The 27,042-nt window shown below is 36.7% G+C and overlaps 3 protein-coding genes across 16 annotated transcripts in view; 1 reads left to right on the top strand and 2 right to left on the bottom strand.

Annotated features, from left to right (window-relative positions):
• The window catches only part of si:dkey-192l18.9 (F-box/LRR-repeat protein 7), a 30,650-nt gene extending 27,541 nt beyond the window's left edge, over nucleotides 1-3,109 (bottom strand). Inside the window, exon 1 of one of the 2 annotated variants that reach the window (XM_047811513.1) lies at nucleotides 2,730-3,109. In XM_047811513.1, coding sequence (XP_047667469.1) covers nucleotides 2,730-2,766 — 37 coding nt within the window. In that variant the 5' untranslated portion in view covers nucleotides 2,767-3,109. The remainder of the gene's footprint in view (nucleotides 1-2,729) is intronic. The other variant, XM_027149713.2, reaches the window with a different exon arrangement.
• Nucleotides 3,110-7,010: 3,901 nt separating this feature from the next.
• Nucleotides 7,011-18,172, bottom strand: zgc:111976 (uncharacterized protein LOC553663 homolog). 11 transcript variants are annotated; one of them, XM_027148833.2, is made up of 18 exons: nucleotides 18,018-18,172; nucleotides 17,788-17,845; nucleotides 17,533-17,621; nucleotides 16,507-16,582; nucleotides 16,156-16,210; nucleotides 13,465-13,597; nucleotides 13,345-13,373; nucleotides 12,764-12,835; nucleotides 12,612-12,686; nucleotides 12,442-12,518; nucleotides 12,295-12,360; nucleotides 12,043-12,154; nucleotides 11,470-11,594; nucleotides 11,157-11,266; nucleotides 10,257-10,455; nucleotides 10,077-10,172; nucleotides 9,863-9,965; nucleotides 7,011-7,556 (listed from the first exon to the last, which is right to left on the bottom strand). In XM_027148833.2, exons 2-18 carry the CDS (start codon nucleotides 17,804-17,806, stop codon nucleotides 7,205-7,207), a joined length of 1,788 nt encoding a protein of 595 aa, XP_027004634.2. In that variant the 5' UTR covers nucleotides 17,807-17,845; nucleotides 18,018-18,172; the 3' UTR covers nucleotides 7,011-7,204. The 11 variants fall into 11 exon arrangements, with proteins under 11 accessions (XP_027004634.2, XP_047666668.1, XP_047666669.1 ...); XM_047810712.1 differs by having other exon boundaries at nucleotides 17,788-17,842; nucleotides 18,018-18,107; XM_047810713.1 differs by lacking the exon at nucleotides 18,018-18,172 and adding an exon at nucleotides 17,950-18,006.
• On the top strand, nucleotides 17,291-26,469 carry ralaa (v-ral simian leukemia viral oncogene homolog Aa (ras related)). 3 transcript variants are annotated; one of them, XM_047810719.1, is made up of 5 exons: nucleotides 17,291-17,425; nucleotides 21,488-21,757; nucleotides 23,142-23,350; nucleotides 23,428-23,602; nucleotides 24,028-26,469. In XM_047810719.1, the coding sequence occupies exons 2-5, from the start codon at nucleotides 21,644-21,646 to the stop codon at nucleotides 24,148-24,150; spliced, it is 621 nt and encodes a 206-aa protein (XP_047666675.1). In that variant the 5' UTR covers nucleotides 17,291-17,425; nucleotides 21,488-21,643; the 3' UTR covers nucleotides 24,151-26,469. The 3 variants fall into 3 exon arrangements, with proteins under 3 accessions (XP_047666675.1, XP_027004815.1, XP_027004814.1); XM_027149014.2 differs by lacking the exon at nucleotides 17,291-17,425 and adding an exon at nucleotides 18,518-18,803 and having other exon boundaries at nucleotides 21,581-21,757; XM_027149013.2 differs by lacking the exon at nucleotides 17,291-17,425 and adding an exon at nucleotides 18,518-18,803.
• The last annotated feature ends 573 nt before the right edge of the window (nucleotides 26,470-27,042 follow it).

Here is a 27,042-nt window from a genome sequence, read left to right as displayed (position 1 = left end):
CCCACTTTTCCAGCAGATACATCCATGTCACAACTGACTGAGATGTGAACGTGAGAACACCCCTGAGAGTTTAGCACTGCGGTCTCCCCCTCCATTAACTTACACTCACCACGTGCCAATGACACATTCTTAAGAAGTGGTTTGGGAAATGCTCCAGGACTGCGAGACCTGTTTGCTTACTTTTCTGGAAAACAACCTGTCAAAAACTTTCACCAGTTTCCTGCCTTGTGCTTATGTAAGGTGCAAAGAGAGCTTTGCGGAGTGTTTGTTCACTAAGTGAAATTCAAGACGAGGTCGAGCTCAAGTACAGATGCTCGTGGCACGATGGAGAGAAATGGCATTTATAAACCCTTGATGAGGTATCACGTTGTGCAGAAAAAGCACGTGCAAGCCAAGTTACTCATACAAGTCTGTAATCCTGCCCAGCTTTAAAGTCTAACCTTCCTGTAGTAACTAATTGAACTGAAATCCACTCAGGCTAACATGAAGACTGTCTTGAGAAATGTGCAAGTTGTGAGCCAGATGCTACATTTTTAAATTTGTAGATAATAAATTCTAACCATGATTGGATCCATATGATCTTCTAGCTTAAGATGAAATGGATAAATCGGATTTGCATTTTCTTCTTTTTTTTTATGACAAGCAATTGGCATTTTACATTTTGCTGAAACATTGGGTCAGCATTTCACTTTGGGTCAAACTGGAAGTTAAAAGATCTGTATTTGGATGTGATTTGTTTGCTGCCTCAGGTCAAACCTCAGGCTGCCTTACTAAATGGAGCCTAAAACTGTAATTTTTTTAAACTAGTACAAGCAGACACTCTCGATGACAAGGAAAGTTTTTCCTTCTTCACTTTATTTGGCAGGTCTGTTGTTCACATATACTTTGTTTTTGCTGATTTTCTATCAAATGCTTGTAAGTATATGTTTCATTTCCACATATTTTCTTGTTCTTTATGAGAAGATGTGTACTTATACCAAAATAATCAACATCTTGGTATAATGTTTCCTGGCATCAAATGCAATTACTGTTACTACTCTGATTCATTTCCTATTACAACATGTTCTACATTATTCATTTCACACCACAACAATTTCCGACTATTATCTTCCTTGAATAAACAGCATGTTGTACTTTTCATCCTATTAATGTTGTGGAATGTCTGTAAAACAAGTTAGTTCCTGTTATCACTTATGTCATAGCAGCTATAAACAGTCATTCTCTTACCAACCTATCTTGTTTTTCTCTTCTTATTAAGACAATAAAAACAGTTTGTTTTGTTACAGACAAATTGGAAAAAGCCCTTGCCTTAAAAGCTGACAATAGAGACTCCTTCCTTAACTCTTAACAAGCCCATTATTCGGATAGCTTTACCATATCAAGTAATATTTTTTTTTATATGACAGCAAATTGCTTAATAGTTCAATTTGTTTTCTTATATAATCTTAACACATAAGATGTACAATCCCATATATAACAAACCTGTGACTTGTGTTGCAGACTAAACAACTGTCAGATCTTCTGTTATAGACAGGTTATGCAGTATCAAGTTATGTGGCCTGTTATGTCTTTTGAGTTTCTAAGTATTTATATTGTCGTATACCTATCTATCTCTCTTGTGATTATTACTAATCAGTGTAAAATGTCCATTGTTTGCCTGAATCTGCATGGGATAGAGCGTTACAAGCATTCATGCACCTAATTTTTTTTGTAGCTGCTTCTTTTCATTTTCTGAAGGAGGACAAGATTAGGGCAAAGTGTAACATGAATAAACTGTAGGCAAATTGAGTGTAGGGCTAGATTGCTGTAGTTCATTTGAAATGGTTGAATCAGAGAATGAGAGAAAGGAAAAACGAGAGTCAGAGAGAGAGAGAGAGAGAGAGAGAGAGAGAGAGAGAGAGAGAGAGAGAGAGAGAGAGAGAGAAGAGCATTGATGTATCCCTCAGGGTTTCTCAAGGACTTGAAGCTTAAAGTTTAAGTTGGCCAGTTAATTCACTACGTCTGAGTGGTAGGTTGTGCCACAGATGTGGATGTTTGCCTTGGACTGTTGAACAGTTTAACGTTTAAGCAAGTCTCGTGGCTACTCTAGGGATCATTCTGAAAAAGGCAAATCATGACAGGAAACTAAACTGTCTTTCATTTCCAATTCACTTGCTGTGAATAATTCACATTTGGAAGTAGCTCCTGTCTTGGTTGTCTTGGATCTCAGAATGGGGAACCTGTCGGTGGCATAGAGGAAGGAACCATGCTCATGTGTACCTTTTAAAGTGACAATTATTAAAATAGTTATAAGAAGGAATAGCAATAACGTTACTCAGATATAGGCAAATAATTATGTGTGTATATGTGTGAATGTAATGACATTTAAATAATAATAATAAACTATAGGAATAGTGTTTGGGTTCTGAAAGGTTCCAAAAAATTATAGAGCACTAAAGGCACCAAAAAGAAAGCTTATTGTGGTGACACATATTAGTTTAATGTGCTTAATGTTTGAATAGTTAATACAGTATTAAGGTAATAGATCACTAGTGGATATTTCTCACTCTGTAAACAGTGCAGTGCTGCAAAAAACGCTCTTTTGACAGCAAACATCAAGCACAATACTGCAGTGTTTGTTGGGGTTTTAAATAAGGGGTGAAGCGGAGACTGTAGACGAGTCCCTAACAACTTCGACTTGTTGATGTGTCGTTTAAATGGAATATTTAATGCTTTTATAAGCCACGTACCTTCACTTCCGCACTGTTTGCCGTTATTCGCTCCCATCCTGAAGCGCGCATTGTCTATCCGAAGCACACTGCAATACGCATGACGCTTGTACACTGATACGACTAGAAATTAGAAAAAAAAATCCTAAAAAATCTAATGCATGGTTTAGAAAAAAAAATTATGCATCCATTAATGTTTTTCTTCCGACTTCACGTGCGCGATGACGTGCGTAAAGTTGTCCACAACACCGGCAGCATCCTGTGTCCCTGAACTGAGAGCCGTATTTTAAAATTACAGTGATAACTTCATTCCCTCTACCTTGAGTTCAATACACACTGACTGATGTGAGCTGAGGGACCTCGACTTCTCTCTCTCTCTCTCTCTCTCTCTCTCTCTCTCTCTCTCTCTGACAGAAGGATGTCGGGGTTGAACAGACGGCTTTTAAAGAGACCGCAAACATTAACCCTCAATAGGCACAGTTTCAATTCATCCATCTCTCCAGAATTTAATGATCTCAAATTGTTCTCTCCATTTTCCTGACCAGCTAAGCTTACATGGTGACTCTGCATACATATGTGTCTGTAATTAAAAGCTTTTTTTTTTTAGTTTTTTGGGAAATTTTCTCCTTTCTCTTATTTCATTAAAATAATCTTCTATAGCTGATTTTTTTCTTCATTTTTTAAATCTATTTTTTTTCAAATCTAAGTTTTTTTAATGGTTTATTATTATTATTATTATTATTATTATTATTATTATTAGTAGTAGTAGTAGTAGTAGTAGTAGTAGTAGTAGTAGTAGTAGTAGTAGTATCCATACTGATTTACCGTTGGACAATCCACTTATTTTTTTTTTTAATGTCAAATTTCAACAGAATCAAAATGTATACCTTATTATTATACCCACAAAGTTGGAAGCACTCAATTGTAACGGATGGATTGAAGCTCCCCAAACCTGTTCCAACCTGACCCTGTGCACAATGTCAGCTCCATGAGGACATGGTTTGTAAAGGATGAACTGGAGCACTGACTGCTCCCCAGACCTCTTCATTTGACATCATTGCATGAGCTCACTAATTCACTTGGGGCTGGATGAACACAAATCCCCACAGCCATGCTCCAAAATCCAGTGGAAAGCCTTCTCAGAAGAGTAGAGGTTATTATAGCAGGAAAGGGGGGTCTATACATCTATGGAATAGGATATTAAAAAAACACATATGAGTGTGATTGTCAGTTATCCTCATATGGTTGGCCATACAGTGTACTTAGAGTAGGTTGTGATAACTATTGTTTTGCAAAGTAAGTGACACTATAGTCATAAGAAAACAATTCAATTTAGACCTCTGTGGATGCAGGAAACTAAGCATTAAATCATTCATTCATTCAGTTTCCATATCTGTTTTATCTTGGCCAGGGTCTAGGAGGATCAAGAGCTTATATTACAGGAACATTAGGCAAAAGGCAGGGAAAGTTACCCATAATGAAATGCCAGTCTCTCATAGGACACCATGCTCACACATGGCATTTATGACTAAAAGGGAAAACCAACACAGACACAGTGTGAACATGCAAGAAAGTACACATTAACCCAAGCTCAAGATCAATCCATGGATCTTGGAGCTGTGAGGTTTTATAATAATGAGCTGTGAGGACTAATAATAGTCATAGAGTCATACATTAGGACATATTAGTGTCACTGATGTAACCCCAATGAATTGATTTTTTCATGCATTTCCACCAAAATCGAGGCCATATGTTATTTATGATGTTCCAACAGCATAAAGCAAGTTGCAGGCTTAGTTACACAGTTCATTTCTTTGACTTTGTATCTTGTGGTCACATCAACATTCAAAACCTCAGCTGTGGTACGCTATTGACGGATAGCGACAGAGTTGACTGAACAGACCACACCCTCATAAAAATAACAGCATTTTACATCTGTTGAAAGAAATACAAAAACAATTTTAAGCCTCCTCTATGTCAACTATATTTTATGCATATTTGTGATAACCTCATATATTCATAATGTTTCCCTGCCGAGGAAAGAACTGAAAACCCAGTGACTGGCTGAATGATTGAAACTCACTTAAAGCAATAATTCAGTCAGTAAAATGGGAGATCAAATAAAATCAATTCAAAACTACAATTTACTGTAAGATGAGAATCTTACGTAAGGACTAAAACACAACATGGCAAACAGTTATAATAAAAATACAACTATTGAATAGTGTGTTTTATTCCATAATGTTTAATTCATACCATTTTTCAATTTATAACTACATGACGTTTTAAATAAGTTGCTTCACGTTAACATTTATGTCGAAGGAGCTAGAAACAGTTGTTTCATTGCCAGACTCTTTTTCCTCTTTGTTGCAGAAATGTTAAATATTTCCTTATGGAAAGCTGCACAGTCAATACCCGAAAAGTGTTTCATTATTAAGCAACAGCAATTTTAAAAAAAATCTGTTTACTGTTGGTTGGAGGTTATGTAGAGTATCCACCATACATTGCCAAGCATTTTCATATTCTTGTATGACTTTATCAACATTTGCAGTGTAATTACAAAATCTTCCCAAATTAGTTGTTTCTATGTGGGGCTAATTATACAGATTAAAAGCATAAAGGTGACTAAAAGCAAAAAGGTGACTAAAAGGATAAAGGTGTTCCACAAGAAGAAGCACCTCACTGACCCGACAATTACCTTTAGCCTTTCATCATACAGTACATCATACCAAGATCTGAGTCAACTCTTCTTTCTATTCTTTCTTTGCAATGGAAACTATTGGAATTTATATCGGTGGTAATCACACATACACTGCAGAGTGAAAAACAATGAAGTATTTCTTTAAGAGCCTTAAATCTGACCAGGTAATTTATTGGGTTGACTTAGGTTTTTATAAATCCATGCATAAAAACATGTATTTGTTGCTGCTCAGTTATTAAGTGATTTAAAGACATAAATCCATCTGATTTCTGGAATTCACATCTCTAAAATAAGTCTCACATAAGTTGAGACTAAGTCAGTATTTTGGTTCAACTAAGATAAAGCCTGATATCTGGATTCTTTTTAACTAAAACTTGTGTTTTTTTGGTAAACACGTCCTAAACATTAGGTACACACACAAAAAAAGGTATTATACATGTGTCAGGAAATCCTGATGATTAAAAACAATATGCTTTGTTAAAATGCTTTTGTTTGCACTTGTCATGTGGATGGGGTACGTGATGCTTGTTTTCTCTTTTTCCTGGGGTCATAGAGTACAAATGGTGCTCTATGATCCGATTTTATTCTTCACATCAACATGAATGATGTAACAAAGGACACAGGGAGAGATGATAGATTATCCTAGATCAGCATGCTTGCACAGAGACAATTATACGCATCCAAGGTCTACAAAGTATGCTATCAACCAAGGCTTTACTGTCTGCTCTATTGTAAGTCTCTTAAACTTCCTGAACGAAATTAAAATGGATGACCTCCTTCACCGGAAACTTTATTGTACTGTGAATTGCAAAACAGGAACCTGAGCATAACAAGTATGAAACTCGTTTTTTTCACTTTCATTGTTGTTGATCACAAAAAGACAAGTCTTAATACTGGTTTAGGAAGCGTATGCTGGGGCCTCTATGCACTCAAATATAAAATGTAAATATGTAAAAACAAAATCAAGTGCTAATGAAACAAAGATACATTTCTGCTTACCTGGTTCATGGTTTTATAACTGCATGAAGTCTGTAACATTTTTAATTGTTGGCAACTTTCCTTTGTGAAGGAACATATAATATGGCCAAACCACAAAACTTCTGAACTTTATAAATGGTCTTGGACGAACACATCTAATCATTCATTACAGATCTGAACACATTCTGTGTAGCATGTCTAATGTCTGAAGAGACGGTTTGTCCAGGAGCCGATTTGAGAAAATTCTATGTAAAACTTTTTTCTAGGTACTTTTTTCTTGTCTGTTTGGCTCGCATGGTACCAATCAGTGGTGTGTTGGCTGTCTGGAACAGGGTCAAATGCCAAGCCAAAGAAACCCTTAACAGCCAAATGCCTCAACTGCATGCAACAGAAGAATGCTGTGTACTTCCTCTTTTTAAGGTCTCTTGTATACAGATTACCAGGGGGTATATCGAATGAACAAAAACATACTGTATTAAGGGAGATCTTCAGCCTCAGATATCTCTTTTTAATTAACACAACCCAAAATATTTAAATGTTATGTTTTATTTTACTATGAAGACATGGTCAATGCTACACCATACTGGTTCATTATGTGATGATCAGTCAAGCATTATTTTAGATAGAACATATGCTATGTATTTGTAAAGAAATGTGTTTAGATAAAAAAATTAATAAAAATACTTTTAGCTGTCTGGGAAAATTCCAGATTATGTGACCATTATGATCTTCCACTTAAAACATCTTTATTAATGACTTTCTTCAAACAAATAATTGACTACACATCTCTCAGACATGATCGTCTCTTTCAACTATTCTAAATCAGCTTAGCTGGAAAGCTGCTGGCCACCCAGTTTGAATAGACACCCACAGAGGCACATGGGGAACGGTTAGCAATAACATCTGTATTAGCACCATCAACTGCCGAAGCAGCAGCTACAGACATGACATAGTGGCCAGAGGTAGTGGGAAGCTTGTCCTCCTCCATTGGCTCAGGGGAGAGCACAGCAGAAGGGAGGACCACTGAAGTGTTTTCGGGAGAACGTGCCAGGATAGAGGATGAACTCTCAGGATTCTTAGCAGAATCAGATTCAAGTGGCAGTGCTGGAGGCCTCAAGCTGGTTATCCTTTTCCGTATAGCCCTTAAAGTGATGGGGATAGACATGCATCTAGAAAGAAAGGAATGGATAAGCTCATGTATAAAAGTTCTGCTCAGATTCATTTTCATTAGGGCTGAAAAACATATCAATTTTTAATCATAAGAATAATACTGGCCTGATGTTGTAAACATTCCAATGGAAATGAACACTTTCAGTTTCACTTTCAACGAACCAGTTTCAGAGAAATTAAGAGTGGAATGAAATATCGAAAACAACACTCAAAATATTGACTGTCAGCCACCATAATGTGTTTTAGTAAAATGCGACCTCTACGAGTCACCAGAACATCTCCGGTGTGCCTTGGCGCAGATCCTACAAGTCTCTGGAACTGTACTATTGGGATAAACATCATGCTTCCAAAGAAATATTCCATCAATTGGTGTTTTGGTAGTGGAGAAGAGCGTTTTCTAAGCATCACTCAAAAATCTAGGTGTTTAATTGGGTTGAAATGTGGTGGATTTGAAGGCCATATCATATAATTCAAATCCTTTTTCTTCTCATCAGTTCAAAAGTGATCAAATAGAAGATCACTTTGTAATGATCTGCAGTAACAATTCTCTCTAAAAAGTCTATTTGAATCAGTTTTAAAATTCAGTTACATTTTTATTGTTTATGTAATGCTTTTAACAAGTTCTATTGTCACAAAACCACTTTACAGATAGATATAGAGTTAAACTTTGATCCCATATAAGCAAATCAGAGGCAGCAGTGGCAATGAAAATTTTCCTGAGATGACACGAGGAAGAATCCTTGTAAAGAACCAGACCTAAAAGGGAACTTGTGCTCTTCTGGGTGACTCCGGATGGTGGGATTGTAAATCATTACACAACTGCATACTAAAAAGATAAACAGTACCAAGTGTCTGGAAAGGATCATTGGTATGAGTTTAAGTTTTTTTTTTTGCTTCAAATCTGTAGTTGTGATGTGAAGTTATTCAATGAATAAAGTATGAAACGGGTAAAGATTTTTTTCAGTAAGCACAATTTTTCAGGCAGGGGTGTTCAATCTTACCAAGAAAGGGCCTGAGTCGCTGCAAGTTTCCATTCCAACCAATCAAATGCCTCATAGTATTTTAAAATCCAAGATCAACAAATCAAAAAGGTGAAATCAGGTGTGGCTCCTGCTTGTTTGAAATGAAAACCAGCACCCATACCAGCCCTTTGAGGAGAAGATTGGACACCCCTGCATTGGGCTATAAAAGTGAAACCATCAGCTGTTTAGGGTATCCCTGGGGTACCATCAACAGCAATCTTCAGGTTATCACTGTGCTGCTAAAAACAGCAAAAGATTCTGAGCTGAATGAAGGTCAAAGAATACGTAGAATGCATCAGTCAGTTCCAGAGGTCTGCAGGAGTCAGTCACTGGCATCTCACCAGAATAATGTGTTGGGAGAAAGAGAGAGAGAGACAGAGACTCTTCCCCCAGTCAGTTTTGTGGTATTATTTTCTATTTTTCCATTATAACCTGTTGATGGATACATGATGATAATTCATTTCTATAACTGTCTTTGTTTACTCATGTGGTACATGTCTGTCTGTTTTTTTGAATTGATGATTTGTTTTTGCCCTCGCTCAAATTTATCCTTGACAGGAATCATCTGTGTGGTCTTGCATGTCCTTTAAGCTCCTCCTAACACATCGATATAAAAGCCAGCTGTGTCAAACTATTTTTTAGACAATAGATTTCATTTTCATGCATGCAATAAACCGTGTCTTATTATACCCTAGTTTTTGGTGTCTTGCTTATTCAGTCATCTTACTGTGGATGGAACTGCAGTATTTGTTATCCAGAAAGATTTATAACAGATTCTAAATTATTTCTTAATCAATGAAATATATATATATACAGTATATATATATACACACACACATACACACAGTAATTACACCTTTTATAAATCCCAGCACATTCCAGTATCTATTTCCTATCTTTCTTACTGCTTTTAACAGTTGTCATCTTTATCTGGGAATTATCTGAGGAATCATTAGCTAATCACGCTGAACAATAAGCACATGATAATTATAGCCTAGTGTTCATTAGCTTGATCTGAACTGCCTAAAATACACCAATGTGTTTGTGCTTTGAGAATTGGGGGGAATAATGAAAAAGAGGAATCATTCAGAATGTATTAATAAAATGTAAAGCTTATTTGTAATGTATTTTAGTCACATCATTTAGTCCAAATATCCATAATATTATATAAAAAGTTTTATACATGGAAACATGCGATATAGTTAATAATTTAGTTTTCTATATTGTTAAATTTAATATGTGAGATACCTGCTATACAACTATAAAAATGTCTATTTGTGTACCGTGTGAGGACTCTGGAGATGTAGTCATCTAGAGCATGATCCACTGGACCAGGCATTAGGAGCCTGCAGCTTAGATGACGACAATCCAGCACAGAAACAAGCACTGCAATACAGAGAACAAGAAGTAAGTAAAAAAACATCAAACAGGAAGGTTGTGTGTAAACCATGAAATATTGAAATCGACAAGTTTCATCCACATCAGGTTAGCACATACAAACTGCCAGTGTCTCACTGTCCAGGATGTTGAAGGTCACAGAAAAGCTGCATTCAGACTCTGGTAAGATTTCACAGCTAAGGTCAAACTCTATCTCTGCCAGAAAGATGTTCATACGTTCAGGCAAAGATACTGGAGTATAAATTCAGTTAGTTTCTACATGCGTGTGTAAAATGGTACCTGGTTGGTGCATAAGGCTAGTGATGCAGCTTCTCAGTAGGGTGTTGATGGCAGACTGATACCGGAGGAGATCTAATATAGCAGGCACGTGGGAAGGATGGGTGAACGGAATTTTGTGAATCAGGGATCCTTTCCAGACATCACACTTCCATTCAGCATCAGCAAATAAATAGCTGTGAAACTCAGCATCTGGGAGAGACTAAGAGCAATTTCCAAGGCAATTAAGGCAACTGTAACTTTAAAGATATTGTATTACTCATTCCTCAGCGATGGGCAATTCCATGGCAAATGAAAGCTGTTTCTTATTCAAACCTTAATCAAATTTCAGTAATGTCACATGACTCTCACAGCACATTGGTGGTATCATGGTGCCATGTTGCATCCAAAAAAACCTTCACATTGACAGCTTTTGACATTCACTTTTGAAAATTATATATAGTTCTTAAAATGCTTTTCTTAACTGAAATATATTTGGCTTTTGCACATATCCCAGGCTCAGCTAAGTCTGTTTCGGTTAAAATTGCTTTGAAAAATGCTATTCCGATTTCACTGACTGTCTCACCTCTAACCTAATCTATTAATAGAAAAAAGTTCTCACTCTGATTAAGCCTCTGTCTCATCACCTGTGGTAAAAATTGCAAGCGGTGTTTAAACAAGAACCACATCATTGTTCCTTCACTTGACTGATTTCCTTTCTGTGCTAATGCCAGCAATTTTTTTTCATTAATTTTCCAAAAACTAAGCCACAGAAATATTTTAAGGGTTTTCCTAGACGACCATGTATACCAGATGCTGTGAAATACTTGTAGACATTTATCCATAGATCTAGTTACATAAATCAAATCAGGAAAATACAATTGGTTTAACAAATGTACATGAACACTATTATGTTTTACATACCACAAGAAAGTGAGCATCATTTCCACCACATGATCTCTTGTCCTTTAGAGCATTTGAATGGAGCAGCTGGAAAAGTGGCTCCCCCTGCAGGTCAACATCTGGGGGAATGTCTAGAGATGATTAACATGGACCACCATGAACATCCTCAAGGACAACTTCAAGGATATGATAATGAGTGCCAAAGCAATATTTTCTTCCTAGCTACTACACTCACATAAAGTTTCAGCTTTTTCCATAGTGTATATCAATCTAAACAAACAATATTTCATTAATGTAGTGCTGATAGAGACGGTGTCTAAGATAGATTAGTGACCTGTTATTTGGCTCATCTTGTGGATAAAAGAATTGAGCATGGGCACTGGTGGCTTGAGTTTGAGCAGGAAGGAGGCTGGCAGCAACTCTGAACATGTTTCGGACAGTGGAATGAAAGCGGGAAGCCTGAAATTGATTCAACAAGTGAAACGGATATTATTAAAATCCATTACAAACAGTCATAGAGAGTAAGAACCAGGCGGAGAGAGAAAGAGAGAGAAACACAATGATGCATGGTACAATTTTTTTTTCAGTGTTCACATAGATGGACTCAAGCGTCTCTGGTTTCTTGTTGCCTCCCAAAAACATGCTGTTTTTCATTCTGTGGGTGCAAATGTTCATGTAGTATTCTGTGATGTACTGGCATGCCAAACAGTGTGTATTTCTGCCTTGTGGTCAGTGTGCCTGGGATATGGTCCATATTCACTGTGATCCATAGTCACAATTTAACAATTTCATGTCAAGACTATTTAAACCAACCAGCAATTGATTTGCAAATGTAATTCCATACTGATTAGGACCTAAAGAACCCACAGACATTCTGAACTCAGGAGTCCTAGATCTAAATACGCACCCTTGTGAGTTCACTTGAGGTGGTGTTGGAATCAGAGACTCCATCTGCAACCTGTGTGTGGTGGCACTGGCACCCACGACTAGCACGGCAGTCTGGCTACCGCTGCCCTCCCCTGACACAGGAAAAAGAAATCAGCCAAGAACCTAGCTTCTATAAACTTATTACAGAACCACATACTGGCTTAAACTCCTATAAAATTAATTTGTGATAACAACCCTGAAAAAGCAGAAGATTGTCTTGATCTTGAGGTACCTGGTTGTAACCTCTCTATCAGAGCATCTGAGGGACTGATGTAGTACTCAATGCTCATTGGGCTTCCTAGAAAGGAATGGATAGCATTACATTCCATAACCACATCCAATCATCACAGAAGCATTGACTGAACCAAAAGCACTTTACCTTCACTGCTAGGTGTAATTCTCCCGATCCTGCCATTCAGAACCATATCAACATGAGCATCACTCTCTATCAAATGCCTGAAAATTAAAACACCAATTTTTTATTTTTTACTCTGGACTGGATTTACAATAAATTTCATCTGACATACCAAAATATTGCATTCTTTACACCTTGGTAAATTGGAGATTTTCAGTAGGTCTTTCTTAAGGTGCTGAAGGGATGTGTACACCTTTAGTTTGGCATCACTGTGGGATAAATACTTATAACAAACTTAACAAATAAAATTAAGTCAGTGTTATTAATCGACGCTGTGAAATAATACCCGTCGCCTGGTATGTTGTACAGAGAAGCAAGGTCATCCATTTTATGTGAGAATTCCTGAAATTTCTTCAACCTATATTGATATAAAAAGTCAGTATACAGCCAGTGACCACTTTATTAGGAACATCGATAACACCCGTTAATTCAGGCAGTTATCAAATTGGCCAATCGTGTGGCAGCAGTGCAATGCATTAAATCGTGCAGATACAGGTCAAGAGTTTCAGTTAATGTTCAAATCAAACATCATCATATGGAAAATAATATCACATGGATAATTGGATAATTTAGTTTCTTACTAATATTGTCTTAGGGAGTGTTTCCTTGCAGCAGTTACCTCTAGCTTGCTCACTGGCGATACATTTAAAATATATAATTTGTATATTTCTTTACATCTGCTTTGTGACAATGGCCATTGCTAAAAGTGATATACAATAAACTTTTAACTGAAATGAATACATGCATGAATGAGCAGGTGTAACACTTTAAAGCTGTTGGTTAGCTTAAAAAAATAAAAATCTGCATATTGCTTACATTTTTTTTTTGGCTTACAAAACAGGAATAATTTTTGCAGAAATTTCTTACCTTAGCATCTGAAAAAGTGATGCATTTGACTAAAAAAGAAAAATAAGTCATTGGTCAAACACCAAGAACAAGCAACTTAAACCGACTTCTCGTAATACTGTACATCTGCATTCTTCATACCTCAGGAGCTTCTCCTTGCTTAGCGACTTTCACATCCTCAACCTCTCCCCCAGGCAGCAGCAGCACTTCCACATAGAACAGATCAGCTGTCAGATAGCACGCAGTCTCTGTGGGACTCAAGTGGGAGCCCAGTCTACAGAGGTCAGACGTTCAGCATGTAGTTAAAAACTTGTGTATAAACTACACATGGTGGCTAGGGGTTTGGTTTTTCTCATTTTTTCTACTAAGTATACAAAGACATTTTTATGACCTCTACAGGAATCCCAACTCAAGGCAGGCTTACACTGACTTATCTCCACAATTCATATTACTCATATACAGTTTTGATAAGGTTCGAGATAAAGTTGACATCTTTTATGCAGATGGCTGAGTTTCTTAGCCAATGTCTAAGGCTTTAAAAGTGAAGTTTGTAATTTTTTTTAAAAGCCAGAGACAAATTTGATATAATTTCATGTGCATAGAAAAACAGCGATTTGGTATATTATGGCTGACTGTTGTGTGGATATTAGCAGAAAGATGACCAAAGATGGACAGAAAGGGAACAGACTGTTGCTTGTAATATAAAAAGCACTAGATTAAGTCATTGTGCATGCTCATGTTGTGAGGACGTCTACAGTGGATTTAGAAAGTATTCAGACCCCTTTACTTTTTTCAATATTGTTATGTTGCAGCCTGATACTACTGCCGATCAAATTGATTTTTTTCCTCATCAATCTGCACTTGGTACCCAATCGTGACCCAAAAGTGAAAACTGAATTCTAGAAATATCACATGTACATAAGTATTCAGACCCTTTGCAGAAACACATAAAATTATGCGTAGATGTCTCCCATTTCTCTTGATCATTGCTGAGATGTTTCTACACCTTGATTCAAGTTCACCTGCGTTATATTATATCGATTAGACATGATTTGGAAACGCAAACACCTTTCAATAGAAAACCTCACTGCTGACAATACATACAGCAGAGCAAAAACCAAGCCATAGGGTCACTAATGTCAGCTCAGAGACATGACTATTGCAAAGCACAGATCTGGGGAGGGCTACAAAAAAAAAATTCTGCTGCTCTGAAGATACCCAAGAGCACAGCAGCCTCCAAAAAAAAACAAAAAAAAAACTTTTGAAACTTTTTCATTAAAACTTTGACAACATACGCATGGCATCTTAATTATGTAACCTAGTGAACCAGCATTAATGTATCCAATGATAGAGATTTAAGCACTTATGTATGTCGCTCTGGTTAAGAGCGTCTGCCAAATGCTGTAAATGTAAATGTAAAAAAGCACATGAAGGACTCTCAGACTGTGAGAAACAAGATTCTCTGGTTTGATGAAACCAAGATTGCACTGTTTGGCCTCAGTTACAAATGTTATGTCTGGACAAAACCAGGCACTGCATATCACCTGCCTAATACGATCCCATCAGTGAAGCATGGTGGTGGCAGCATCATTCTGTGGGGGGTGTTTTTCAGCAGCAGGGACTGGGAGACTGGTAAGTATTGAGGAAAAGCTGAATTGAGCAAAGAACAGATATAAAAACCTGCTCCACTTCTCTCAGGACCTCAGAATGTGCCAAAGGTTCATCTTTCAACATAACAATGACTCTAAGCACACAGCCAAGACAACACAGGAGTGGCTTAAGGACAACTCTGAGAATGTCCTAGAGTGGCCCAGCCAAAGCCCTGATTGAAACCCTATTGAAACCTGAAAACGGCTGTCCTCTGACAGGTCCCACTGAAACTGACAGAGCTTAAGAGGATTTGCAAAGAAGAAAGAAAAAAATCCCCCAGTCCAGGTGTGCAAAGCTTCTTGCGTCATACCCAAAATGACTCGAGGCTTGATTCGCTGCCAAAGGTGACTCAGATGAGTAAAGGGTTATGTGCTTTCATTTTTTTTCTCCCTTTTAATATATTTACAGACATTTCTAGAATTCTGTTTTCACTTTGTCATTACGGGGTATTGAGTGTATAAAAATGAGAAAAAAAAAATTAAATTGAACGATTGTAGTATCAGGCTGTAACTTTGAAAAATAACAAATTGAAAAAAAGAAGGGGGTCTGAAAACTTTGTGAACGTGAGGAGATCCATATAAAATATATCATGCTCTGGCTCCTTGAATCTCTACTGCTCGTGCTCTAGAGCCTATGGTCTTCACTGTACATCCTTTCACTTCAACAGCCTAATGCTCTTTCTTTAACAGTCTCTGCTGCTCATGCTCTGACTCCAACAGACTCTTCTAATCAAATTATATTACTCATTTTTTAGGGTGGCTTTTAATTTGACCAATTGTAATTTTACATAGTGCTTATTTTATAGTCTATTTTTGTTGCTTTAATTTTAATCTTTATATTATGTGTGTATTTTTGTTGATTTTATTTTGCTTTTGTAAAGCGCTTTGAGATGTACTTTTAAAGGCGCTATAGAAAATAAAGGTTACTATTATTATTATTATGGCTCCTACAAACTCTACTACTCTGATCTCAAGACACTGACAGGTCATTTTTGGTGTCAAAAAGCTGAAATGGGAATCAGCGACATTATGCTGACTATTTTCCAGGGACAATTGACAAGAGATGCTTGCTAATTACATTTGTCAATAACAAATCTAATTTCCAGGCAGAGAGGAGAGTGCTCTAAAATTACAAACAGCTTCACAAACCAATAATGGTAGCTGTAATTAAAAAGTTACAAACCCTTTCTGCTTGGCAATCCTCTCCAGTCTGGACACCATGGCACTCAGAGATTTCACTACAAATTAATGCAGACACAAAAAGTGCACCTCATCATGAAAAGATTCATTATTGTTAGTCCCTGAATGCATAGAAAAAGGGTTCCTTGAAAAGTTCCTAGTAGAGTATATTGTTGTATAGTATGGTAGTGTTTGTTCCTTTATGAACAAAATATACATAATAATGAGATTTTATGGTTTTAAATACAGTCTTAATATTTCCCCAAACAGACAAGAAGAAATTTTTAACGCACTATTCTTTAAACTGCATTTTTCACTATTTCAGCATGACGGATGATGTGCTGGAGATTATTACCATTCTGAGCTTCCTGGAGTTTCTGCAGACATCTCATGACTGGCTCAGAGTCCCTGCTGTGTGTTCTAGCTTTCCCCTGAAAAGGCAGAGAATATATATATACCAATATTTTAAGATACTAATCAATTTGGTATATTTTATTAAATGACCAGCAGTTATGTAGAGGTATATTATGTATATGTAGAGGTGCATATATGAGCCTTGCTAAATGAATTACAGACTTGAAGGAGAATTTCATGACCCCTCACTTTAATATTGCTCTGTTTGAGTCTGTACATTGGGAGTAATCATTTCAGGGCTTTGGCTTAGCTGTTAATTCTTTTCCTCTGGGCAGAAACTCCCAGACCATTTAATGGTTATATTCAATAAAGTCAACAGATCAAGGCCAAATTACCCAGTAGAAACTTTTGGGGGGGCGCAGTAAGGTTAATTTATAACATTCATGTGTTGTAGTTAGCATAAATCAATGATTAAGTGCTAAAAGTCTATAACACACACATACTACGGTACTCTTTATTCTTTTCTGTTCTATGAGTGACATATTCATGTTTAAGATTCAGCAATCATTTACATGAAATCATATGAAATCCAATCATAAATGCATACAGTAAATTAAGGTCACCCTGGAAGTATGACTTCATATTCTACAGCAGCTTTGAGAGAAACGCCTTTATGAGCATGCAGAAGCAATACCCTCCTCTCCCAACCTCCAGAGAAGGAAGCAGCATGTTTACGTATTAGTTTGGCACACGGCTGTTCCGGCCACAATAGTCTTACTTAAGCCCTGCATCTGGAAGACATTTGTTAGCCTGTGCATTCAACTCGCTCAACAGCACAGCAGCGGTCAGAGCACCAGGCAACACTTGTGTAACTGGTTAAGACACAGAATATCACACAGAGGAGCATATGGCTGCAGATGGTCAGTATTACTTTCAACCTTGAGCTAAATTACACCTTAAATCCTCCTGTGTCTTGCAGGTTCTTAATATTCATGTAAGAGCATAAGAATGAGTTTTTTTTTCCTACCATGCATCTGTGCACCAACTGAAAGGTCTCGCTCCATGGTTTTTCTGAATATTTGGAGCTTAATTCAGATAAATAGGTCTTCTTCATTACTAGGGGGTCAAAATGACATTAAATGAGAGCACATATCAATTTCCCCCCTTTTATTCATGTGGTTATATAAATGAATGACTTGTTTACACACAACTGCAGATACAGTATGTTCCATATGTTGCTGAATGTTTGTTCAAATCCATAAAGTGCACTTGTTTCTCTTACCATCCACTTCTGATTCCATCACAGCTTTGTTTTTGATTTCTTCTTGAGTTTTTGGCTTCTTATGAAGAGTAAGCAAACAATGCATGTGCAATTAGGAATAAATCATAAAACTTTGCTGTAATGAAACAATACACTAATGCAATAGCTGATATACTGTCTTACTCTATTGCTTTGCTCATTCTAAATTAACTAATACATTGGTAACAGAGACAGAAATGCACAATAATCACCTATCACAACCTAAGCATGGCTCACGTTAAAGCCTATTTACGCATGCGCAGACGCGTCCTATCAGCGCGACTCTACGCTTGTTTCTACAGCTTTGCTGCTTCCTGTTCGAATCCAGGGATTTTACAGTCGACTCCGCTTTCTATCGCAAAACGTTTTGAATCAATAGAGTCGATTCAAAGAGTCGGCTCCACAAAATAAATAAATAAAAATCAGCCTAAAGATGAACTCACTGAACTTCAGGTCCAATGCTGAATAAACCCCTAAAGTACTTTTGCATTAGCGACGTTATTAGAGAAATAATAAAACTTTTATTTTTGTTACGAATTATGCATTTTCTTTTTTTTTTCTTCAAAGTGTAATACTACTGATGTTAGAAGCACGTAGGAGGCATTTGTCATAATGTTTCACCCATAAACCGAATAAAAATAAATATCTGTGTGGTTTTAACTGTAGAGTTTAAGAAACGACTCTCGATTCCCAACACCGGGAATTGGAGAATCGATTCATTCACAGAATTGACTCACAGCCTTACTGCTGTCTGACCCAACCTATCCCGAGGCTGTGGCGTTTAAGCTTAAAGCTAATGACTGTCTGTTTATACATCGGATTCGTGTCAGTTCGGATAAAAACTCGGCATTGATAAGAAGGTTGTTCATCAGTTTGGATCCAGGATGTTGGGACAGTGAGTGTATGTGGGTGTAGAAACAGCAGGGACAGGAAAAGCTTCTCCTACACATATTGTCTGCTAATTTCTCTCTTTGTTAACCAGCACATAAGAAGCAAAGGTAAGTTTGAGCATTGCGGTATATAAGCTCTTACATGTGTGAAAGATGGATGTGATAAACATGGTACATAAACAGATATTAGATACAGAAGGATAACATTAGCTAGTTAGCACTACAGTCACATAAAGCTAACCGGCTAGCACAACTCATGGGCTGAATGTCAATGGGGTCTGGTCCGAGATAGACAGATAGATAGACAGATGGATGGATGGATAGATAGAGAGACAAACAGACAGACTATGTTATAGATAGATAGATAGATAGATAGATAGATAGATAGATAGATAGATAGATAGAAAGATAGAAATGAAATAAAGACTGTTCTAGATAGATAGATTAGATAGATAGAAAAGAAAGAAAGACTCTGTTATAGGTAGATAAGACAGAAAGAAAGAACTTTATTGTCATTGCATAGTAGAGGCACACAGCAACGAAATACAGAAGTGTAAAGAGTAGCAACTGTGCAAATAGACAAGTGCAGTTAAATATGTAGCATATGTACAGAATGTAATATATATATATATATATATATTTGTGTGTGTGTGTGTGTGTGTGTGTGTGTAAACATATGTACGGCATGTAATATATATGTAAACATGTACAGTATAATGTATATATGTAAACATGTACAGCATGTAACATAATAGGTATATATGTAAACGTATGTACAGGATCAGAATCAGAAAGAGCTTTTATATGCCAGGTATGTTTTCACATACGAGGAACTTATTTTAGTGACAGAAGCTCCACAGTGTAACAGAATGACAATGATTAGACACGAACACATATATAATATAGACAGTTTGTATGTACAGTGGAAAAATGTGCAATTGAAATATAAATAAGTAAGTATGTAGTATGTAAGCATGTAATGTCTATAGGTATATATGTAAAGAAGTACAGCATGTAATATATATATGTAAACATGTACAGCATGTAACATAATAGGTATATATGTAAATGTATGTACAGAATCAGAATCAGAATCAGAAAGAGCTTTTATATGCCAGGTATGCTTTCACATACGAGGAACTTGTTTTGGTGACACAAGCTCCACAGTGTAGCAGAATGACATTGACAAGACACGAACACACACACACACACACACATATATATATAAATATAGACAGTTTGTATGTACCGTGGAAAAATGTGCAATTGAAATATAAATAAGTATGTAGTATGTAAGCATGTAATGTCTATAGGTATATATGTAAACATGTACAACATGTAATATATATATATATATATATATATATATATTTATATATATTTATATATATATATATATATATCAACACAAAAAAAAGTTTTGAAAAAAATAAAAATAAATAAAATTTATCATAATACTTGTAGGTGTCTTTATGGCATCATAACCAGGTATCATAACCAGGATTTATTTCCAAACGAATTTTTGAGAAAGCTGGCGTCACAATTTCGCTAGAAACCTGTGTGTTTGGAAAAGTGTTTAGTTTTGTCACTGTCTGTGAACCCATTTTTTTTAAATACTCATTGTTGTACTGGCAGAAGTACAGTTTCCTGTTATTGAAATTATTAAGATTTTTTTATTGTCTTTTTCTTTATTCTGACCGTATCTGTTCATTACAAGTGCTTTTAAAGAGTTGAATATGAAGATGCTTAAAGCCAGAGGAAATGATTTTACTTAACACTAATTTATGTTGAAAACTCTGAAATGAAATGCCTCACGAGGAATCAACTTCAGTCACTTTTTACACATAAAATGCTACAATATTTATGAAAAATATATTATTCATTTGTTAATGTATGCTCTTTAATTTAAATTTCATTATTGATATTATGCCTCTGTCCTCCTCTTCGGTGTTCTGGGTTCAGTTACTGTCTCTGGCCTGTGGTTCTCCTCGTGCTTTGAGGGTTTCTTCTTTGTACTCTGGTTTTCTCCCCCAGTCTGACACGTGCATTTTAGGCATTTTAGTACATGATTGGCATCTCTAAATTGTCCATGGTGTGTGAGTGTGTGTGATTGTGTTTTCCCATCAAGGGTATCCCCCACTTGTGCCCTGGGATAGGCTCCAGGTTCCCCACAATCCTGTGTATGCTAAGCAGTACAGAGGATCGATGGATGGAAGGATGGATGGATGGATGGATGGATGGATGGACGGATGTCATTGACATTTCCATGTTTGCCCGATAGTGAGTTTGAATCTCGGTGTTAGGGAGCCCTTTAAGAGGGGGTTAATGTATTACATGCTCTCCCCTGTCAGTCAAAGTGAGCTATGTATGTGAGGAAGAGGGCAGATGGTGCTTTCCCCTTGAGTGTGTTACACTGGCCTATGGCACAGCGTGAGCAGCAGTTTTGCAAATATGCGCTTGGCCGGCGTGTTTATCTCCATCTCATATGTATCTCCTACCGAAAAAGCAATAGTGACTGGCTACTAGCAGGTTGTGGGGATCTGGCTTGATCAACACTGCATCTTTGTCATTTTCTTATTATCGCATACCTTTAGTTGTTGGGTCACATAACAAAATGTTAAGAGTGATAAGATTCATTTCAGACACTTTAAAAATGACTATCAGACTGTGGAACTGTAAAAGTGTGAATAAGACATTAGAAACAATTGTTTAGACTTTCTGTGGCACATGCATAGTGTTTAAGCCTTTAGTTCTGTCATCAACTTTGATTAATTAAAAACATTTTTTTGCAGGTACACATCTTGGCCCCTGCACATTATCTCCACACTTATCTTCATCACATCTGTGACTTGTACCATTTCCTTCTTCCTGATCTCTCCTCACAGCTGCTTAGCACTCTCCTGTACCTCACTTATTCCTCCTCTCTAACCCTGCCCTCCTGAGTTGCCATGGCAGCCGCCAAGCCAAAAGGGCAGAACTCTCTGGCCCTGCATAAAGTGATTATGGTCGGAAGTGGAGGTGTGGGCAAGTCAGCACTCACCTTACAATTCATGTACGATGAGGTAAGAAATAGCAAAAAAATATTTTCAGACATCAAATTCAATCAGGAAAGATTGCTTTTTATATGACTCGGATGATTTGATTTACCAGTTTATCAGATATGACTGGAGGCTTGTATTATTCTACCTATTTCCACATAACTATTTTATATGCTATGTTAGCATATCTAAGTTCGGATGATTGCATCCAAAAGTGGAAGCATTTCAGATCGCTTCCAGTCATAACAACAAAACTGTAAAATGGAATACGATGAGTGTGTTAAACTCTTTGCTGCTGCTGCTCCAACCCCAGACATGAAGCCTTCACTTTTCGTGAATTTTAACATTTGTTTTCAATAAAATGTCGATGTATTATTGAGCTGTATGTTTTCCAGCAGGGAATGAAACCACAGAAAGAATCAGATATTAGAAACTATATGGGAAAAAGTATGTAGCCATCACAATGCTCCTATGTGGTTCTTCTCTAAACAGTGGCAATGGTGGCTCAAGTGGTTAAAGCTCAGGGCTGTCGGTTGGGGTTTAATCCCTGGCACTGGCAAATGTCAGTTTAAATATATAATGTATTAAATGCAGAACAAGAAACTATCAATAGCATTTAATTGGAGTTTTTTAGATGTTAATGAGTTCCTAGCACACATGCATGAATATTATTATGAGAACCTGCTTATGCACAGCCACAAGCCCAACGCCATGCAATTATAATGAAGCTCATAACAGATTACATTATGAGGTGTACATAGTATGCATTTGTATAACATTGGTGTGATGACCATAATGCAGTAGTAAGGTTGCAAAACAAGGCCATCTTTGTGAAATATTCTGAGAGCACTTACCCCATGCGAATCGAATCATTACTCCAGATGTACTCCAGCAACATTCATTACTTAACAGACATATGTCTGGAAACCTGAACTTGCACCTGATAATACTTTAGTGTAATTTGCATTGAACAGACACTGTGTTATCAGTAGCAGTAATTTTTAAAGGTGCAATAATCAATTATTTATTTATTCACTTTTTTTTTTTTTTTTGCTTGTACAAATAATCGGAAGATACATGATATCATGATCAAAAATAGATAAAGCCATGGCCTTAACGAGAAAAGCCGTTTAGAAAACAGTCTAGAATACTTGTTTGTCTTTTGATGCACCTACTGTAAGTAAATTCGTAAACACTATATTCTGTGAACCATGTAGATTCTTCATGCATGTCGGTGAAAATGATTCAAATATTATAGATCAACTCTCAACTGTCAGAGATCTAATCTTCAAAAAAAATGATCTTTTTCCTAATTTACATTTAAATTTCTCAAAATAATAAATCGACTGAGGGTTAGACAATCTACAAAATACTTGAACAAGAAGCCTTTTTCCACTTCTTGTCTCAGTTTGTGGAGGACTATGAGCCTACAAAAGCTGACAGCTACAGGAAGAAGGTCGTCCTGGATGGAGAGGAAGTTCAGATTGACATTCTGGACACAGCAGGTCAAGAAGACTACGCAGCCATTAGGGACAACTACTTCCGTAGCGGAGAGGGCTTCCTCTGTGTCTTCTCAATCACCGAGCTGGAATCTTTTGCTGCGACTGCCGATTTCAGGTAGAGTAATGTTGTACAGTGGCATTGAATGATGGATTGATGGCACATCTGTGCTGAGCATTTCCTACACTGTGCAGAGAGCAGATCCTGCGTGTGAAGGAAGATGAGAACGTACCCTTCCTTTTGGTTGGGAATAAATCGGACCTGGAGGACAGGAGACAGGTGAGCACAGACGAGGCCAAGAGTCGAGCTGAGCAGTGGGGTGTGTGCTATGTGGAAACCTCCGCCAAAACTCGTGCCAACGTGGACAAGGTCAGTATTCTGTGAGGGAACACCGACCAAGTTTAGGGTTGTTACAGTGATTGGTTTAAAGAGAGAGCAAACCATATAGAGGTCAGTAAAGGGAAATAGTGTACAGTAATTGGTGCAAGAGAAGAGCGATCTGAAAAACTTGGTGTCCTAAAAAAATTCTTAATAAAGATAATTGGAAATACAGAGGACAGTGCAAGAATGAAATGCTTGTATAAAATATTTTTTTTTATTATTGTTTCTTTTTTTTTGCATACCTTAATTCATTGTGTCAATGTATTTGTAGACGAATCTGAAATGAGGGAAAAATCTCACCTTACACATGTTTTCTTGAAAGAAAACAAGGCCATCATTGCTTTCCATGTCATTTGACATTGTTGCTTACTGTTTGGTATCGTGGGTGTTTTTCATCAGCCTCGTCTTTTCAGGTGTTCTTCGACTTGATGAGAGAAATCCGTGCCAGGAAGATGGAGGACAGCAAGGAGAAAAATGGGAAGAAGAAGAGGAAAAGTCTGGCTAAGAGAATCCGAGAGAGATGTTGCATTTTATAGTAAAAAAAAAAGAAAAGTGCTCAAACAATCATTCCCATGCTCTTCCCTTATGTTTTAAGTATGTAAATATGTCTGTTCCATATCTCACCACAGCCAACTAATCCAGGCGTGTGTATATGTGAAGAGTTTGCAGCTTTGTGGTCACAGTGAACGTGCGTCAGAACCAGAGTTGGTTTTATTATAGCGCTTTAGAGTTTCCCCTCAGATGAAGCTACTAGGAGTGCTTTTTTCACTTTTCGTCAAGTTATCTGTTACACTATATACCGGAAATCCACAATATCTTGTGGAATGTTCTTCGCCACATGTTGGCACCAGTCACTTTTCAAATCGCTCTTAATCCATCCAGTGATTTGAACAGGTTCAGCACAAACCCTGGAATCCTGCTGCTTGATAAAATCCTAAACCGGAACCAGTGGGTCAAAAAAAAAAAAAAAAAAAAAAAGCATACCAGTCAATGGGTTAAGATCTGTTATGTCTGGGTTATTTGCTCACTATTGTTTGTGAACAATTTAAGTATATTGTTGTTACAGGCAAACATGATTGGCTGTCAGTTATGCTTAATGGTTGCTGTTTGAAATAAAAGCACAGTAACATATTTGACATTGGGTTAATAGCTAGTAAACACTGACACTTAGAAAGTATGAGCCACTAGCTGATTTATTTACTGTGATGCTTTTTGCTAAGCTTAGGAGAAATGTGAATTGGAAAAGGGAAGTTCCTGATGCCTTGATATCAAATGTGAATGTGAAGCTCTATATTTAACCATTTTTTAAATCAAGGAATTGAAAGATATCGGAGCAGTAGTTTACAGGGAAGGCCACTTGCCCTGTATAACGTTCTTTTACACTGTTAACACTATACATAGCTTTATTGTAGTTTCTAAATGTAGTGTTTTGTAAGGTGTTTTCTCTGTCATAATATCAGAGATACAATTTACAAAAAAAGCTAACGCCCTATGAAATACCATTACAGATCTGTGCGGTAAGTGAAGTGGCAGTTGTGTGCTTTTACTTTTCTTTTTTCTTTTTTTTTCCAAGACAAATACACGTCAATACACACATCCTTGGAATTAGTTTTATTGGTCATTATTATGTTTAGTTTTTGTTTATTATTTTTAATGAACGGTTTTATTACAGACATTTCTTTTTTGTAGAATATTAGTTTCACTGTACACTTTGGTTCAAAGTATATCTTATTTGTGTATTTTATTTAATATGCCTATTTTATATTGCTTCTTAACAAAATGCTCTAACATGCCAGTTGTTTACATTAACAAAACTGCCAGAATAAATTATAGTGGAGGTAAAGGCTTGATGTGTTAGCTCTCACATATAAAACACTAACAATATCCAGGCATATGTTCGGCAAACGTTGTTTAGTTGTTTTTTTTAATGGACAAGTGACCCTAAAGGTTTTAGATAACTTGACACTGTCACTGTCGGGTTTGTGAGTTTTCAGAAACCTGGGACACTTAAAAAAAATGTTTTAGATTTGATTTGTTTAAAAAAAAAAATTCTGTTGGAAATCATGTGAGATCTTTACACCTGTAACCACCACAATGCAATTTATTGTGACTCACAGTTAACGGTTAATATATCAAATGAACTGTAACTCTGCTGAAGCTTGATAAGTATGAAATACTGTATGTTGGAACAGTAGTGTGAGATAACCATGGTGGGCTTTTGTAGCAGAATTACTAAGCTGTGCTTTGCCTAATTATTTACTAATCCTGTCATGGTGCTAATTTTTGGCTTATTTGCAATGGCTCAAACGTATGAATGGTGTTCGTGTCCATAAAAATTATTGAATTAATGTAGAGACTCGTTAGAATGTTTTTCTTTGTGACATGCACTAATCTGCCCTCTATTTGGCAGAAACCATAATTTCACTCTTCACTTTGTAGCAGTAGTGAAAATAAGCTTTTTTATTGCAATTTAAAAAAAAAAAAAATCTAATTTTTTTGTTGTTTGTTTCTTTCTAATCCTATCTGTGTGCAGTTCTGTTCTTCCAGAAATCATTTCTGTCAAGTTATTGTAACAGATTGCACAGGGGGAAAAAACTTTATTTTATCAATTGCAGTTCAGTTTGTAATTTATGTAACTTCTTTTGTTATTTATTTTTTTTGACAGAATATAGGCTTTTAAAGTGACACTTCCAAATGATTTACACTTGCTGACAGTGCCCTCTTGTTAACTTCTTTTTCTGTTGAATTTTCTCTCTACTTGTCTGTTTTACTTGTGTACTGTGAGACATTGGAAAGAAAAAACTAAATTGAAGGTTATGACTTTTTTTTTTTTAGAAATAAAATCGTTATTCAGACATCGTGTTTAAATGTAGTGGCATAATTCTGATGTAAAGATCTTCGCCTATGTGCATAAATACTACTCGCATGGAAGAGTAAAGCAAATGCAGCAAGGACAAGACAGTTTTAAATAATTCCTTGTTGCACCTGTAAAATCAAATTACAGTCTAATCGTATACATTGTTGGGTCCTTTTCCAAACTGTTGCTAGAAGAGGACCAAGTCGTTCCAGCATGATGATACTTGTGCATAATGCAAGCTTCATGTAGTCATGGTTTGTAGAGTTTGAGTGTCCTACACAGAGCCCTGACCTAAACCGCACTGAACACCTTCAGGACGAACTGGAACCAACACCAAACCTTCCCCTCACCCTACATCAGTATCAGATCTCACTAATCCCCACATCCACGCTCCAACATCCAGTATAAAGACTTCCTAGAAGAGTGTAGCTTATTATAACAGCAAAGAGGGGAAGAAAATCTGAAACGACACAATCGATGAGAATCCTATGGATGTGTGGGTGAAGTTTGCAGAAACTTTTCACCTTGTATGTATATTTTTTTGTTGCTCTTTTTGTGGTTAAAACAAGAT

This window comes from Tachysurus fulvidraco, chromosome 3, assembly GCF_022655615.1.
Source record: "Tachysurus fulvidraco isolate hzauxx_2018 chromosome 3, HZAU_PFXX_2.0, whole genome shotgun sequence".
Classification (NCBI taxonomy): domain Eukaryota; kingdom Metazoa; phylum Chordata; class Actinopteri; order Siluriformes; family Bagridae; genus Tachysurus; species Tachysurus fulvidraco.
Note: the sequence above shows the minus strand (reverse complement) of the source record. Positions and strands in the feature narration are given on the sequence as shown.

Excerpts from the sequence above, each read along its gene's own strand:
- zgc:111976 (XM_047810709.1), bottom strand. The coding sequence starts at position 17,872 with ATGCATTGTTTGCTTACTCTTCATAAGAAGCCAAAAACTCAAGAAGAA. Across the intron at positions 10,173-10,256 it reads TAGCCTTATGCACCAACCAG|AGATAGAGTTTGACCTTAGC; the intron begins GTACCATTTTAC and ends TCTTTCTGGCAG. Across the intron at positions 7,557-9,862 it reads ATCTCCAGAGTCCTCACACG|ATGCATGTCTATCCCCATCA; the intron begins GTACACAAATAG and ends CTTTCTTTCTAG.
- ralaa (XM_047810719.1), top strand. The coding sequence starts at position 21,644 with ATGGCAGCCGCCAAGCCAAAAGGGCAGAACTCTCTGGCCCTGCATAAA. Across the intron at positions 21,758-23,141 it reads TACAATTCATGTACGATGAG|TTTGTGGAGGACTATGAGCC; the intron begins GTAAGAAATAGC and ends TTCTTGTCTCAG. Across the intron at positions 23,603-24,027 it reads CTCGTGCCAACGTGGACAAG|GTGTTCTTCGACTTGATGAG; the intron begins GTCAGTATTCTG and ends TCGTCTTTTCAG.